This window comes from Balaenoptera acutorostrata, chromosome 8 (assembly GCF_949987535.1).
Source record: "Balaenoptera acutorostrata chromosome 8, mBalAcu1.1, whole genome shotgun sequence".
Classification (NCBI taxonomy): Eukaryota; Metazoa; Chordata; class Mammalia; order Artiodactyla; family Balaenopteridae; genus Balaenoptera; species Balaenoptera acutorostrata.
In genome coordinates, this window is record NC_080071.1 from 60,178,191 (window position 1) to 60,193,174 (window position 14,984).

Here is a 14,984-nt window from a genome sequence, read left to right on the forward strand (position 1 = left end):
ACTTCTGCCTTGCAAACCAGTTCATCTGTACCATTTTTTCTAGATTCCACATATGTGTGTTAAATATATGATATTTGTTTTTCTCTTTCTGACTTACTTCACTCAGTATGACAGTCTCTAGGCCCATCCATGTCTCTGCAAATGACCCAATTTCATTCCTTTTTTAGGCTGAGTAATATTCCACTGTATATATGTACCACATCTTCTTTATCCCTTTGTCTGTTGATGGGCATTGATGTTGCTTCCATGACCTGGCTATCGTAAATACTGCTGCAATGAATATCGGGGTGCATGTGTCTTTTCTAAAAATAAATTTATTTTACTTATTTATTTATTTATTTTTGGCTGTGTTGGGTCTTTGTTGCTGCACATGGGCTTTCTCTAGCTGTGGCGAGTGGGGGCTACTCTTTGTTGCTGCATGCAGGCTTCTCATTGCGGTGGCTTCTCTTGTTGCAGAGCACGGCCTCTAGGTGCGCGGGCTTCAGTAGTTGAGGCTTTCAGGCTCTAGAGTGCAGGCTCAGTAGTTGTGGCACACAGGCTTAGTTGTTCTGCAGCATGTGGGATCATCCTGGACCAGGGCTCAAACCTGTGTCCCCTGCATTGTCAGGTGGATTCTTAACCACTGTGCCACCAGGGAAGTCCGCATGTGCCTTTTTGCATTAAGGCTTTCTCTGGGTATGTGCCCAGTAGTGGGATTGCTGGGTCATATGGTAATTCTATTTTTAGTTTTTTAAGGAACCTCCATACTGTTCTCCATAGTGACTGTATCAATTTACATTCCCACCAACAGTGCAAGAGGGTTCTCTTTTCTCCACACCCTCTCCAGCATTTATTGCTTGTAGATTTTTTGATGATGGCCACTCTGACAGGTGTGAGGTGATACCTCATTGTAGTTTTGATTTGCGTTTCTCTAATGATTAGTGATGTTGAGCATCCTTTCATGTGTTTGTTGGCAATCTGTATATCTTCTTTGGAGAAATGTTTATTTAGGTCTTCTGCCCATTTTCGGATTGGGTTGTTTGTTTTTTTGATATTGAGCTGCAGGAACTGCTTGCTTGTATATTTTGGAGATTAATCCTTTGTCAGTTGCTTCATTTGCAAATATTTTCTCCCATTCTGAGGGTTGTCTTTTCATCTTGTTTATGTTTTCCTTTGTTGTGCAAGAGCTTTTCAATTTCATTAGGTCCCATTTGTTTATTTTTGTTTTTATTCCCATTTCTCTAGGAGGTGGGTCAAAAAGGATCTTGCTGTAATTTATGTCATGGAGTTTTCTGCCTATGTTTTCCTCTAAGAGTTTTATAGTGTCTGGCCTTACATTTAGGTCTTTAATCCATTTTGAGTTTATTTTTGTGTATGGTGTTAGGGAGTGTTCTGATTTCATTCTTTTACAAGTAACTGTCCAGTTTTCCCAGCATCACTTACTGAAGAGACTGTCTTTTCTCCATTGTATATCCTTGCCTCCTTTGTCATAGAGTAGTTGACCATAGGTGCGTGGGTTTATCTCTGGGCTTTTTATCCTCTTCCAATGATCTGTATTTCTGTTTTTGTGCCACTACCATGCTGTCTTGATTACTGTAGCTTTGTAGTATAGTCTGAAGTCAGGGAGTCTGATTCCTCCAGCTCCATTTTTTTTTTTCCTCAAGATTTCTTTGGCTCTTCGGGATCTTTTGTGTCTCCATACAAATATTAAGATTTTTTGTTCTAGTTCTGTGAAAAATGCCATTGGCGATTTGATAGGGATGGCATTGAATCTGTAGATTGCTTTGGGTAGTATAGTCATTTTTGCAATATTGATTTTTCCAATCCAAGAACATGGTATATCTCTCCATCTGCTTGTGTCATCTTTGATTTCTTTCATCAGTATCCTATAGTTTTCTGAGTACAGGTCTTTTACCTCCTTAGGTAGGTTTATTCCTAGGTATTTTATTCTTTTTGTTGCAATGGTGAATGGGATTGTTTCCTTAATTTCTCTTTCTGATCTTTCGTTGTTAGTGTATAGGAATGCAAGAGATTTCTGTGCATTAATTTTGTATCCTGCAACTTTACCAGATTCATTGATTAGCTCTAGTAGTTTTCTGGTGGCATCTTTAGGATTCTCTATGTATGGTATCATGTCATCTACAAACAGTGACAGTTTTACTTCTTTTCCAATTTGTATTCCTTTTATTTCCTTTTCTTCTCTGATTGCCGTGGCTAGGACTTCCAAAACTATGTTGAATCATAGTGGTGAGAGTGGACATCCTTGTCTTGTTCCTGATCTTAGAGGAAATGCTTTCAGTTTTTCACCATTGAGAATGATGTTTGCTGTGGGTTTGTCATATATGGCCTTTATTATGCTGAGGTAGGTTCCCTCTGTGCCCACTTTCTGGAGAGTTCTTTTAATCATAAATGGGTGTTGAATTTTCTCAAAAGCTTTTGCTGCATCTATTGAGATGATCATATGGTTTTTATTCTTCAATTTGTTAATATGGTGTATCACATTGATTGATTTGTGTATATTGAAGAATCCTTGCATCCCTGGGATCAGTCCCACTTGATCATGGTGTATGATCCTTTTAATGTGTTGTTGGATTCTGTTTGCTAGTATTTTGTTGAGGATTTTTGCATCTACATTCATCAGTGATATTGGTCTATAATTTTCTTTTTTTGTGATATCGTTGTCTGGTTTTGGCATCAGGGTGATAGTGGCCTCGTAGAATGAGTTTTGGAATGTTCCTTCCTCTGCAATTTTTTGGAAGAGTTTGAGAAGGATGGGTGTTAGCTCTTCTCTAAATATTTTATAGATTTCACCTGTGAAGCCGTCTGGTCCTGGACTTTTGTTTGTTGGAAGATTTTTAATCACAGTTTCAATTTCATTACTGGTGATTGGTCTGTTCATATTTTCTATTTCTTCCTGGTTCAGTGTTGGAAGGTTATACCTTTCTAAGAATTTGTCCATTTCTTCCAGGTTGTCCGTTTTATTGACATAGAGTTGCTTGTAGTAGTCTCTTATGATGCTTTGTATTTCTGCGGTGTCCGTTTTACCTTCTCCTTTTTCATTTCTAATTTTATTGTTGTGAGTTCTCTCCATCTTTTTCTTGATGAGTCTGGCTAATGGTTTATCAATTTTGTTTATCTTCTCAAAGAACCAGTTTTTAGTTTTATTGATCTTTGCTATTGTTTTCTTTGTTTCTATTTCATTTATTCCTGCTCTGATCTTTATGATGTCTTTCCTTCTGCTAACTTTGGGTTTTGTTTGTTCTTCTTTCTCTAGTTACTTTAGGTGTAAGGTTAGATTGTTTATTTGAGATGTTTGTTGTTTCTTGAGGTATGATTGTATTGCTATAAACTTCCCTCTTAGAAGTGCTTTTGCTGCATCCCGTAGGTTTTGGATCGTCGTGTTTTCATTGTCATTTGTCTCTAGGTATTTTTTGATTTTGTCTTTGATTTCTTCAGTGATCTCGTGGTTATTTAGTAACGTATTGTTTAGCCTCCATGTGTTTGTGTTTTTTACGTTTTTTTCCCTGTAATTGAGTTCTAATCTCATAGCATTGTGGTCAGAAAAGATGTATGATATGATTTCAATTTTCTTAAATTTACTGAGGCTTGATTTGTGACCCACGATGTGCTCTATCCTGGAGAATGTTCCATGTGCACTTGAGAAGAAAGTATAATCTGCTGTTTTTGGATGGAATGTCCTATAAATATCAATTAAATCTATCTGGTCTATTTTGTCATTTAAAGCTTGTGTTTCCTTATTTATTTTCTGTCTGGATGATCTGTCCATTGGTGTAAGTGAGGTGTTAAAGTCCCCCACCTTTATTGTGTTACTGTCGATTTCCCCCTTTTATAGCTGTTAGCATTTGCCTTATGCATTGAGGTGCTCCTATCTTGGGTGCATATATATTTATAATTGTTATATCTTCTTCCTGGATTGATCCCTTGATCACTATGTAGTTTCCTTCTTTGTGTCTTGCAACATTCTTTATTTTAAAGTCTATTTTATCTGATATGAGTATTGCTACTCCAGCTTTCTTTTGATTTCCATTTGCATGGAATATCTTTTTCCATCCCTTCACTTTCAGTCTGTATGTGTCCCTAAGTCTGAAGTGGGTCTCTTGTAGACAGCATATATACAGGTCTTGTTTTTGTATCCATTCAGCAAGCCTGTGTCTTTTGGTTGGAGCATTTAATCCATTCACATTAAAGGTAATTATCAATATGTACGTTCCTATTACCATTTTCTTAATTGTTTTGAGTTTGTTTTTGTAGGTCTTTTTCTTCTCTTGTGTTTTCCACTTAGAGAAGTTCCTTTGGTATTTGTTGTAGAGCTGGTTTTGTGGTGCTAAATTCTCTTAGATTTTGCTTGTCTGTAAACCTTTTGATTTTTCCATCAAATCTGAATGAGATTCTTGCTGGGTAGAGTAATCTTGGCTGTAGCTTTTTCCCTTTCATCACTTTAAATATATTGGGCCCTCCCTTCTTGCCTGTGGAGTTTCTGCTGAAAAATCAGCTCATAACCTTATGGGGATTCCCTTGTATGTTATTTGTTGCTCTTCCCTTGCTGCTTTTCATATTTTTTCTTTTTTTTTTTTAAGATTTATTTTTTTATTTTTATTTTTTATTTTTGTCTGTGTTGGCTCTTAGTTGTGGCACACAGGATCTTTGTTGAGGCATGCAGAATCTTTCGTTGCAGCATGCAGACTCTTCATTGTGGTGTGTGGGCTTCTCTCTAGTTGTGGTGTGTGGGTTTTCTCTCTCTAGTTGTAGTGCACAGGCTCCAGGGTGCATGAGCTCTGTAGTTGTGGCATGCAGGTTCCAGAGCATGCGGGCTCTGTAATTTGTGGCACATGGGCTCTAGTTGAGGCATGTGAGCTCCGTAGTTGTGGCACATGGGCTTAGTTGCCTTGTGGCATGTGGGATCTTAGTTCCATGACCAAGGATCGAACCCACGTCCCCTGCATTGTAAGGCAGATTCTTTATCACTGGACCACCAGGGAAGTCCCTAATATTTTTTCTTTGTATTTAATTTTTGATAGTTTGATTAATATGTGTCTTGGTGTGTTTCTCTTTGGGTTTATCCTGTATGGGACTCTCTGTGCTTCCTGGACTTGATTGACTGTTTCCTTTCCCACATTAGGGAAATTTTCAACTACAATCTCTTCAAATCTTTTCTCAGGCCCTTTCTCTTTCTCTTCTTCTTCTGGGACCCGTATAATTCAAATGTTGGTGTGTTTAATGTTGTTCCAGAGGTCTCTGAGACTGTTCTCAATTCTTTTCATTGTTTTTTGTTTATTCTGCTCTGCAGCAGTTATTTCCACCATTCTATCTTCCAGCTCACTTCTCTATTCTTCTGCCTCAGTTATTCTGCTATTGATTCCTTCTAGAGTATTTTTAATTTCAGTTATTGTGTTGTTCATCACTGTTTGTTTGCTCTTTAGTTCTTCTAGGTCCTTGTTGAACATTTCTTGTATTGTCTCCATTCTATTGCTGAGATTTTGAATCATCTTTACTATCATTACTCTGAATTCTTTTTCGGGTAGACTGCCTATTTCCTCTTCATTTGTTTGGTCTTGTGGGTTTTTACCTTGCTCCTTCATCTGCAGCATATTTCTCTGTGTTGTCATTTTGTTTAACTTACTGTGTTTGGGGGTCTCCTTTCTGCAGGGTGCAGGGTCGTAGTTCCTCTTACTTCTGGTGTCTGCCCCCAGTGGGTGGGGTTGGTCCAGTGCCTTGTGTAGGCTTCCTGGTGGGGGGAGCTGGATCTTGTCCCTCTGATGGGCAGGGCCGCATCCAGTGGTGTGTTTTGGGGTGTCTGTGAGCTTAGTTTGACTTTAGTCAGCCTCTCTGACTAAAGGCTGGGGTATAGACTAATGGGTGGGGTTGCGTTCCTGTCTTGCTAGTTGTTTGTTGTGAGGCATCCAGCACTGGAGCTTGCTGGCCCTTGGGTGGAGCTGGGTCTTACTGTTGAGATGGAGACCTCTGGGAGAGCTCTCACTGATTAATATTCCCTGGGGCCAGGAGTTCTCTGGTGGTCCAACATCCTGGACTCAGCTCTCCCACCTCAGAGGCTCAGGCCCAACCCCTGGCTGGAGCACCAAGACCCTGCAAGCCACATGGTGTGGAAGAAAAGGAAAAAAAAAAAAAAAAAAAAAGAACAGACAAACAAAACCCCAAGTCGAATGGTAAAAGCAAAACCAAACAGTCAAAAACACACAAAGAAACACACACACACACACACACTCACAAAAAGAAAAGAAAAAGAAAACAAAAAAGAAGAGAGCAACCAAGCAAGTAAACTAACCCCAAAATGAAAACAGACAGTAAAAACTAAACTATCAAAAAGAAAAAACAAAAAACCAATCAAAAGCAGAAAGCAATCTAAAAAAAAGGCAAAGAAAGCATAGAACAAACACACAAAAGAGATTTAAAAGAGATAAAAACATAAGAAAGATGAAAACAAAAGGAAAAAATATAAAACAACAAAAAAGTAAAGTAAAAATGGAAAAATATAAAATATAGTTAAAAAGAAGATAAAAACAAAGCAAAACAGGGGAAAACAAAAACAAGGAAAAAGCACAGTATAATGACAAAGTAAAGTAGAAAGAGGCAAAAAAATAAAGTAAAAAATATATTACAAATAAAAGCATAAAAAAGAAAAGAAAAAGTAAATAAAAATAAAAAGAATAATAAAAAACAATAGAACAAAGTGAAAAAAATAATAGTAATATTAATATTTTCCTGTGGCCTCACCTGTCAGTGTCCTTGCTCCCACAGTGAAGCGCAGCCAATCCCTGCCTGCCCGGGAAGTCCTCCAGTACTTCTAGGTAGGTCTCTGGACCTGCTGTGGGCACTGTGGGGTCAGCTCAGACTCTGACCTGGCCCAACTCCAGCTTGTACTTGTCCCCAAAGTCCACAGCCTCAATTGCAGGAACACTCATTGTCTATTCAGATATTCCACAGTTGCAGGGTGTACCAAGCCGATTGCAGGGACTTAATCCTCTGCTCCTGTGGCTGCACAGAGAGATTTCCCTTTCTCTTCTTTGGTACCACTTCCCCTGGAGTTCACCTTTGGTTTTGGTCCCGTCTCTGCATGTGGGCCACCCTCAGGCGTCTGTTTCCCCACCCAGGCAAGAGGGGGCAAAAGCAGCGGCTGATTAGGGTGCACTTGCTCACTCAGGCTGTGGAGAGGGAGGGCTACAGCAGTGACAACTGTGACCACATCTGCATCTTTTTTTCCCGTTTTGTTTTAATTAATTATTTATTTATTTATTTATTGGGGTATAGTTGTTTTACAATGTTGTGTTAGTATCTACTGTACAGTGAAGTGGTGTTCCCTGTGCTATATAGCAGGTTCTCATTAGTTATCTATTTTCTACATGTTAATGTATATATGTCAATTCCAATCTCCCAATTCATCACCCCCCCACTTTCCCCACTTGGTGTCCATACGTTCGTTCTCTACATCTGTGTCTCTATTTCTGCCCTGCAAACCGGTTCATCTGTACCATTTTTCTAGATTCCACATATACGTGTTAATATACAATATTTATTTTTCTATTTCTGACTTATTTCACTCTGTATGCAAATGACATTTGCATGTTAATGGACCTGTTCTCCTAATAGCACTGGCTACTTTTCACCTTCTCTGCACATTGGAAGATATAAAAGGCATTGTCAAAAGACAAAGACCCTGCAGCCCCAGGCCAGCATGTTTGAAATAGGGGCAGAGTTAGTTAGTGATAAGATTTTCCCTTATTCTGTGAACTGCAAGGATATTATGTTCAAGGTGGTCTGTGCATTTTCTTTTTTTTCCTTTCTTTCTTTCTTTCTTTTTTTTTTTTTAACAAATCCTGACTTTATTTTTTAAAAATTTATTCTATTTATTTTTAAATTTTTAAAAAATTTTGGCTGCATTGGGTCTTTGTTGCTGCTCATGGGCTTTCTCTAGCTGCAGCAAGTGGGGCTACTCTTCGTTGTGGTGTGTGGGCTTCTCACTGCGGTGGCTTCCCTTTTTGCAGAGCATGGGCTCTAGGCATGCGGGCTTCAGTAGTTGTGGCACACAGGCTTAGTTGCTCCACGGCATGTGGGATCTTCTCAGACCAGGGCTCGAACCCATGTCCCTTGCATTGGCAGGAGGATTCTTAACCACTCAGCCACCAGGGAAGTCCTGTGAATTTTCATTTTAAAAGGGACCTTATGTTGTCCTGGGTGCTACATCTTTCTTCACCAAAGCACCTTCCCTGCCTGTGTCATTCCAGATGTGTCACAATTGCTCATAAGGGAGGGCTCTCTTGAAATGCTGGCCATGTCGGACTCTCCAGGAGAAAAAGACAGTGAGTCGCAGGTACCGGGAAATTCCCATTCCTTTTCCCCTTTGTGCTGCAGATTCTAAGTATTGTGTTCCTGAGCTTTTTTTAGCTTCCAGATAAACTAATAGAAACTAAACAGAAACTTCTTGAAAATGTTGAGAACTGTAGAAAAAAATTCACAAAAGCACAAGTTTAACATGTGACTTTGTAATTTTTGAAAAAATTTTGATCTCTTTGATTTCCCATGTGTTAAATTTCTATTTTAAAAGCAAAGATGTTGGAATAATTGGAAGGCAGATGGGTGGGGAGCCTCCAACCTGATCCTTTCAGCAGCTGCATCAGCCTAAATGGGAGAGGGCTTTGGGAGAAGAGTCAGCAGGATTAGAAAAAGCAAAGTCTTCTTTTAGCTTGGCATTTCAAAACAGTTTCTCCTTTGTGATTAGGTGTAAGCAGCACATGCTCACAATCTAGTTGTCTCTATGATCTCATCCCAATGAGCTGGCCCCAAAATTGCCTTTCTAGATATCACTTCTGTTTCTGTAACTTTCAGCAATTTACCACATTGTGACTCAGCAGCCCATTCACTCTTCCTTGTGGTGGGAAGCAGAGGAAACCCTGTATGCCTAATGTCTAGTGGGAGACTTGAAATTAAGCTTAGGAGAGACCATTTATTAGTGGACTCCTAAGCAAATTACCAGACCTCTCTCAGTCTGAACATCAAGGATTAACTGAAGCCATGTGGCACTTTGTAAACAGTAAAAGCACTCTGCAAATGTCATCCCCACCCATCAGCTAATGACACTGAGTGCAAGAGAGATTAGTTAACTTGTCCAAAGTCTTAAGGTTATTAAGTAGTAGAGCCAGGAATTTGGCCCCCTAGTCTGGGGCCCTTTTCTCTACCTTGAGGGACTGCATGGATTTCCCAATAAATGCTAAATATCTCAGCACTGAAACAACCCCAGGGAAGTCAGGAGGTCACAGGGTCACCTCTGATTGATACTGTCAAGTAGTAGAGTGTGGATACTGTAACCCGTAGCACAGCCAAGACCTGCCTGCCCAGCACATCTGTCTCCTCGAGTCACCGTGGTCCTGAGATCCAGATTAAGCCATCAGCTTGAAAAATCCTGGGACCATGCTATGCCGTGTGATGGGCAGGCCCTCACCTGTTAGCCCAGAAGCATGGATGAGTTGAGCAGAGAGCCAAGGGAATCACAAGGTCTCAAAGGGGCAGCCCAGAGATAGCACCAAGACAGTCATTCATCCAGCAACTCCTGATTGAGCTCTCACAAATTAATAATAATCCTAGTCCCTGGCACAGATGTTCCTGCCTTGAGCAGAAATGAGAATAAATAATACCAATACAATGTGGTGACAACACTATTAATATAAGTGCAAATGTTCAGGAGGCCCAGGTATTGGGACACTGACTTTCCACACTAACTGTGGGGAAGGAGTCTGCAATCCTTGTCGGGGAATGAGTGGAAACTAGTTCCTTAGGGGAGCAGTGTCAAGTTGGGGTGGGGCTATGGAAAGTGCACTTGCATCCCAGTTTGGCTTAGGTGATGCCTAACCTCTTACTAGGGAGTTGTTTGTTCACATCTCAAGTGTTTGACCCACAGAGTCAGCTCCTGGGTTGGATTTTTGTTTTCCAGACATCGAACACGGTTTACCGAATGAAAAGCAAACCTCGGGGATACTGTTTGATCTTTAACAATTATGATTTTAGCATAGCAAGGAAGGATGTGCCCAAACTTCACAGCATTAAGGATAGGAATGGAACAGACTTGGATGCAGGTACAGTAGAACCCCAAAGAGAAATGAAATATTTCTAATATCGATGTTTTTGTCAAAAGGGGAGAACAAAAGCTGTATCAACAGGGCCATGTGTTTCAAAAAGATGGATATAACCGTATTTCCCTGTGGAGGTGAACAACATTCTTACATACTTGCTAGTTTTCTGCTTTTGTTTTCTTTTAAATTAATTTTAAAAATCAAAGCAATGTATATATAAAGATAAAATATCAAATCTTACTAAAAGGCTTATAAAAAGCAACAATAAACTTTGTTTTTAATTCAGCTAAATGAATAGAGCCTCTATAGAGTGTATTAGGTGTTGGGTGAAAACATTGCTTTGGTATCAAGACCATTTATGGAAGTTGTGTTTATAAAAGTTGGGCTATGAGTGCAGCAGAAATTGAGTCCTTAACAGAAATAGCATTTTCAAATGTTAAACTAAACAGAAAGTCTTTGGCTCAGCCTTTTTCAGCTAAGATTGAGAGCTTACAAGTTAAATGAAAAATAATTTGCATCATGTGAACATAGAAATGGCTACAACTAAAAGCAATAAAAGAAATAATTCAACCCAACCATTGTGATATTAAGAGTTTTTACTTGATCAAAGAATTTTTGAAAATGGTGTTTATGAGTCATAACATCAGGTAATTACTTATTTTTTAAATAGAGCAGTTTAGAAAATAAGATAGGTTGATTTTAATCATCAGGACTCTGTGAATGGTTTCTGTTAACATTTGTTTATTCAAGCAAATCTATTCTAAGGTTTTAAAAAGCCACAGAACTTAAGTTCACTGACTACATCATTCATCATCGTATATCTTGGTATTGAAGAAAAGGTTTCAGGCCTTCGATTTTCATTTACTTAATATTTACCATTAAAACATTTTTTATTAAAATGGCATTGATTGTATTTCTGATCAAGGGTATAAAGTAGCAGCATGTAGGATGAATAAGTTTAGCAATCTACTGTAGAGCATGATGGCCATAGTTGATAATACTGTATTGAACATGAGAAATATGCAAAGAGACTATATTTCAGGTGTTCTCATCACACACACACACACACACACACACACACATGCAAACAAAAGGTAACTGAGTGAGGAGATATATTATTAGCTTAACTGTAGTAATCATTTCACTATTCATATCATAATGTTGTACACCTTAAATATATGCTATTTTTATCTAAAATAATCAGACAGGCAGCCTGAAAAGTGTTGAAAGACTTTGACTAGATCAATTAGAGCATTTGGGGAAAAATAATGTTAAGCATGTAGAAAACAAAGCAATGAAAAAATAATGCTATTGCTAATTCCAGGAAAGACAAAAAAGTTTAATAAGAAAGGAAGCATAATTAAAGAATATTATGTTTACATAGTATTAGTAATACATATATTTCTATTGCTTCAACTAAAAGTTGTAAATGTGTGAGAACACCAAGCACTCATCACCCACAATAGGAACTCAGTACAAAAGTCTAAAATTTATAAACGAATAAATAGAAATGAGCCCAAATTTATTACAAAATGGAGGCTAATACCAAAAAAATAATAATAGCTAAAAGTTGAAAGTGGTTACCTTCATAGAAATGGCTGGACAGAACATGACTGGGTAAAAGGAAGGAGTAGAGCGGGGTAGCTTTTTTGTAATAAGTCTTTTAGTTCTACTTGACTTTTAAAACATTCATGTCTTGTATTTTGATGAACAATTTTGAGAGCGTTCAGGATAAAATAAGTATGGATCTTTTATTAAAATTTTTTTTTTGCTTTTTTTCTGATTATGTAAGTATTACAGTTACTTTTTAGATTGGTTAGGTAGTAAGCCTAAATAATAGCTTACCCATCTTGTAGACTAGTTGAGAAAAGACAACAGGCCCACAATAGCAGTCTCCCCTTTCTCTTTTGCCTCAGGGCTGGGAAATATTTGCAGGTAGTGGTAGTAAATATTAGAAGTCTATGGAATCCAGCCACTAATATAGAGGGTCTTGTTTTTAAGTTCGGTTCAGATTCTTATCTGATCAGTGTTCTCTCTAGTCCTGGGTTGTGGTCTGGGAATTCTTGTGGTGTAATATGACTTTTCTTGTTTCACTTTTCAGAGGCTTTGAGAAAGACCTTTAGTGAGCTTCATTTTGAGATAGTGCATTACAAAGACTACACTGCAAAGAAAATCTGTGAGGTTCTGAAATCCTACCAAAGCATGGACCACAATAACAAGGACTGCTTCATCTGCTGCATCCTCTCCCATGGAGACAAGGGCATCATCTATGGCTCCGATGGGCAGGAAGCCCCTATCTATGAGCTGACCTCTTACTTCACTGGTTCAAAGTGCCCTTCCCTTCTTGGCAAACCCAAAATCTTTTTTATTCAGGCTTGTCAAGGGGATAACTACCAGAGAGGTATAGCTGTTGAGACTGACTCAGAACAGAAGGAAGCCTATTTAGAAATGGATTCATCACTTCAGAAGAGATATATCCCAGATGAGGCTGACTTTCTGCTGGGGATGGCCACCGTGAACAACTGTGTTTCCTACCGAAGCACCATGGAGGGGACCTGGTATATCCAGTCACTTTGCCAGAGCCTGAGAGAAAGATGTCCTAGGTAATTTTTGCTTATTCAACACTTCATTCATCTTTAAATGTCTAGCTGTGGATCACATAACTGTAATTCTCAGGTCAGTTGCAGAGTGGGAAAGAGGGCAAGTTTACCGATGGAAAAAACTGAAATACTTACTGAGGAGTTTCTTTTATTTAGCACCTCAAAGGGCAATCAGCATATCATAGAGTGGGAAAGATGGCAAAGTCATATAGTCCACCTCTGTCTCTGGGCAGAAACATGACTGAACCCACTCAACTAGTTTGGAATTTCCATGTTTAACATCCTCCAACCCTGTCAAAAGTTCTATAATAGCTAACCAACCTTGGACCCTCTTGTGGGAGATAAGTGCTAAAGATCAGAAACTTTTTCTATTCCCACAAATTTGGCCTGCTTTGAAGCCCACAAAATGTGGGAAAATAACTTTCCCTCATTTATTATCTTATGTTTCCTTTATTTAAATGATGGTTTTGTACGGCACAGTTCACCAAATGCACACACAACCAGCAGATAAATAGCAAGGAATCCTCTGTAGGTTGCTTCTAGTTCTGTGTCTCATTATGTTTTAAGTGTATGAAGAGCAAGAATTTCCAATGGCAGATAAAGGACTGAACCATAACATCCACACTGCATTTTCATTTTGTAACTTAGACCACGAATCCTGCGAGGTTCCAAGGGGTTAGCTACAGAAGTGAATAAACAGGTTGCCCAACTAAACTGATAAGAGAAGCTGGTGAGAAAGCAGTGGGGTGGCTGCAGGAGACTTTCAATTTCCACTTGCCTAAAGTTTGATGTGGCCACAGATAAATCCACAGAAGCAATGCCAATTTGAGGCAGAGGATGTTGGGGGGCGTTGAGGCGATTGGGGGTAAGTGACACAATACATGGAGCAGAGTGAGGTACAAATAGGTCAGGAGGCAAAGAAACCAAATCTGATGTTGACAGTGAAGTTTCTGATGGTCATAAGATATTAAGCTCTGAGACAACTTCTTTACCTAGAAAGCTGTGGTAGGTCTTGGTTTAACATCTTGTTATTTCAAATGCCCGTTGTTTTGAGGGAAATAACTATCACTAATCACAGAAGATGATAGGGTTTACCAGTTGATTTTTCCCCCCATAGATGGTTACAAGGTTATGTTATGTTTTTCAGGGGTGAAGATATTCTCACCATCCTCACCAAGGTGAACTTTGAAGTAAGCAATAAGGATGACAAGAAAAATATGGGCAAACAGATGCCACAACCTACTTTCACACTGAGAAAAAAACTCTTCTTTCCCCTTAATTGATGCTATTGTTTAGTTGCAAAACTAAACAATAGTTAAAATGCTGCTATTTTATTCTTTCTTTTTTTTTTTTTTTTCTTGATAGCTGGAAGGGGAGAGAATGGGAGTCAGGACAATCTAATTTGCATGCAAATTCAAGCTAAATCTCTGGCTTTGCAATAGCTAGACAGTCATAGCTGTAGGCATGATTTTAATTGTGTTTTTAATTTGATGAAAAAGTTTAAAAATGAACTTATAGTAGATACAAAAAGTATAGTAAGTTTAAAAGAAATGTCAAAGATCACTGAGGGAGATATTTGTGATCTGACCTAGCTAAGGAAACCCCTCGTGTGTTGAGGTTGAGGGTATAATGCTCCCACATCCAGCCTGATTGCTGCTGGTGAGTGTGACAAGCTATCCCAGAAACATGTGAGCTTCCTCTCCTGCGCCATGAGCAGACTTTGCTTTTCAGTGGTGAAAGACACCACTGTTTAGACTTAGATTTCAAAAACCTAAGCATGATTTTCCTTGTTTTTATTACTCATAAGTACAGTATTCAGCTCACTTTTAAGAGAAATGATGTTAATTGGATATTAACTTGACTGTTTTGTACTTCCAGTCCCTCCTTTCCCAAGCCATCTTGTACACTAATTTACAAGATTTTTTAAAATACAAAATTAAAAAAATTCTTGTTTTAAAAACTTTAAAAGTTCTAAATGTTTTCAATTTCTTTAGAATCTGTTTCCAAACTCCCTTTTCAGCTTTTATCTTAACGCTCTTAATATACATGCCTCTGTGCTGTTGAAAATGATTTGCTTTTTTAATAGCCATTCTGTGTTCGTTTTATGCATTTGCTCTTTCTTTATGTGTTTGGTTCACTTTAAACCTTTAGTAATTACGTTATCTTTCAAAGCTAAGTTTAAAAAAAAAACGTAAAAAATATTTTTAATAGAATAAAATATAATTTTAATCTTACTATTCCTTGGAGATTGTTTTTGTTTATTTGTTTTGTTTTGTTTTTGCCAATGGAATCTAATCTTACA

At 38.4% G+C, this 14,984-nt stretch overlaps 1 protein-coding gene across 6 annotated transcripts in view; it reads left to right on the forward strand.

The window, feature by feature from the left end:
- Positions 1-14,876, forward strand: part of CASP8 (caspase 8) — a 50,279-nt gene extending 35,403 nt beyond the window's left edge. For all 6 annotated transcript variants that reach the window (XM_007190523.2, XM_057551936.1, XM_007190521.2 and 3 more), the window contains 4 exons: positions 8,241-8,326; positions 9,944-10,085; positions 12,184-12,685; positions 13,830-14,876. In XM_007190523.2, coding sequence (XP_007190585.1) covers positions 8,241-8,326; positions 9,944-10,085; positions 12,184-12,685; positions 13,830-13,965 — 866 coding nt within the window. In that variant the 3' untranslated portion in view covers positions 13,966-14,876. The remainder of the gene's footprint in view (positions 1-8,240; positions 8,327-9,943; positions 10,086-12,183; positions 12,686-13,829) is intronic.
- Positions 14,877-14,984: the final 108 nt, after the last annotated feature.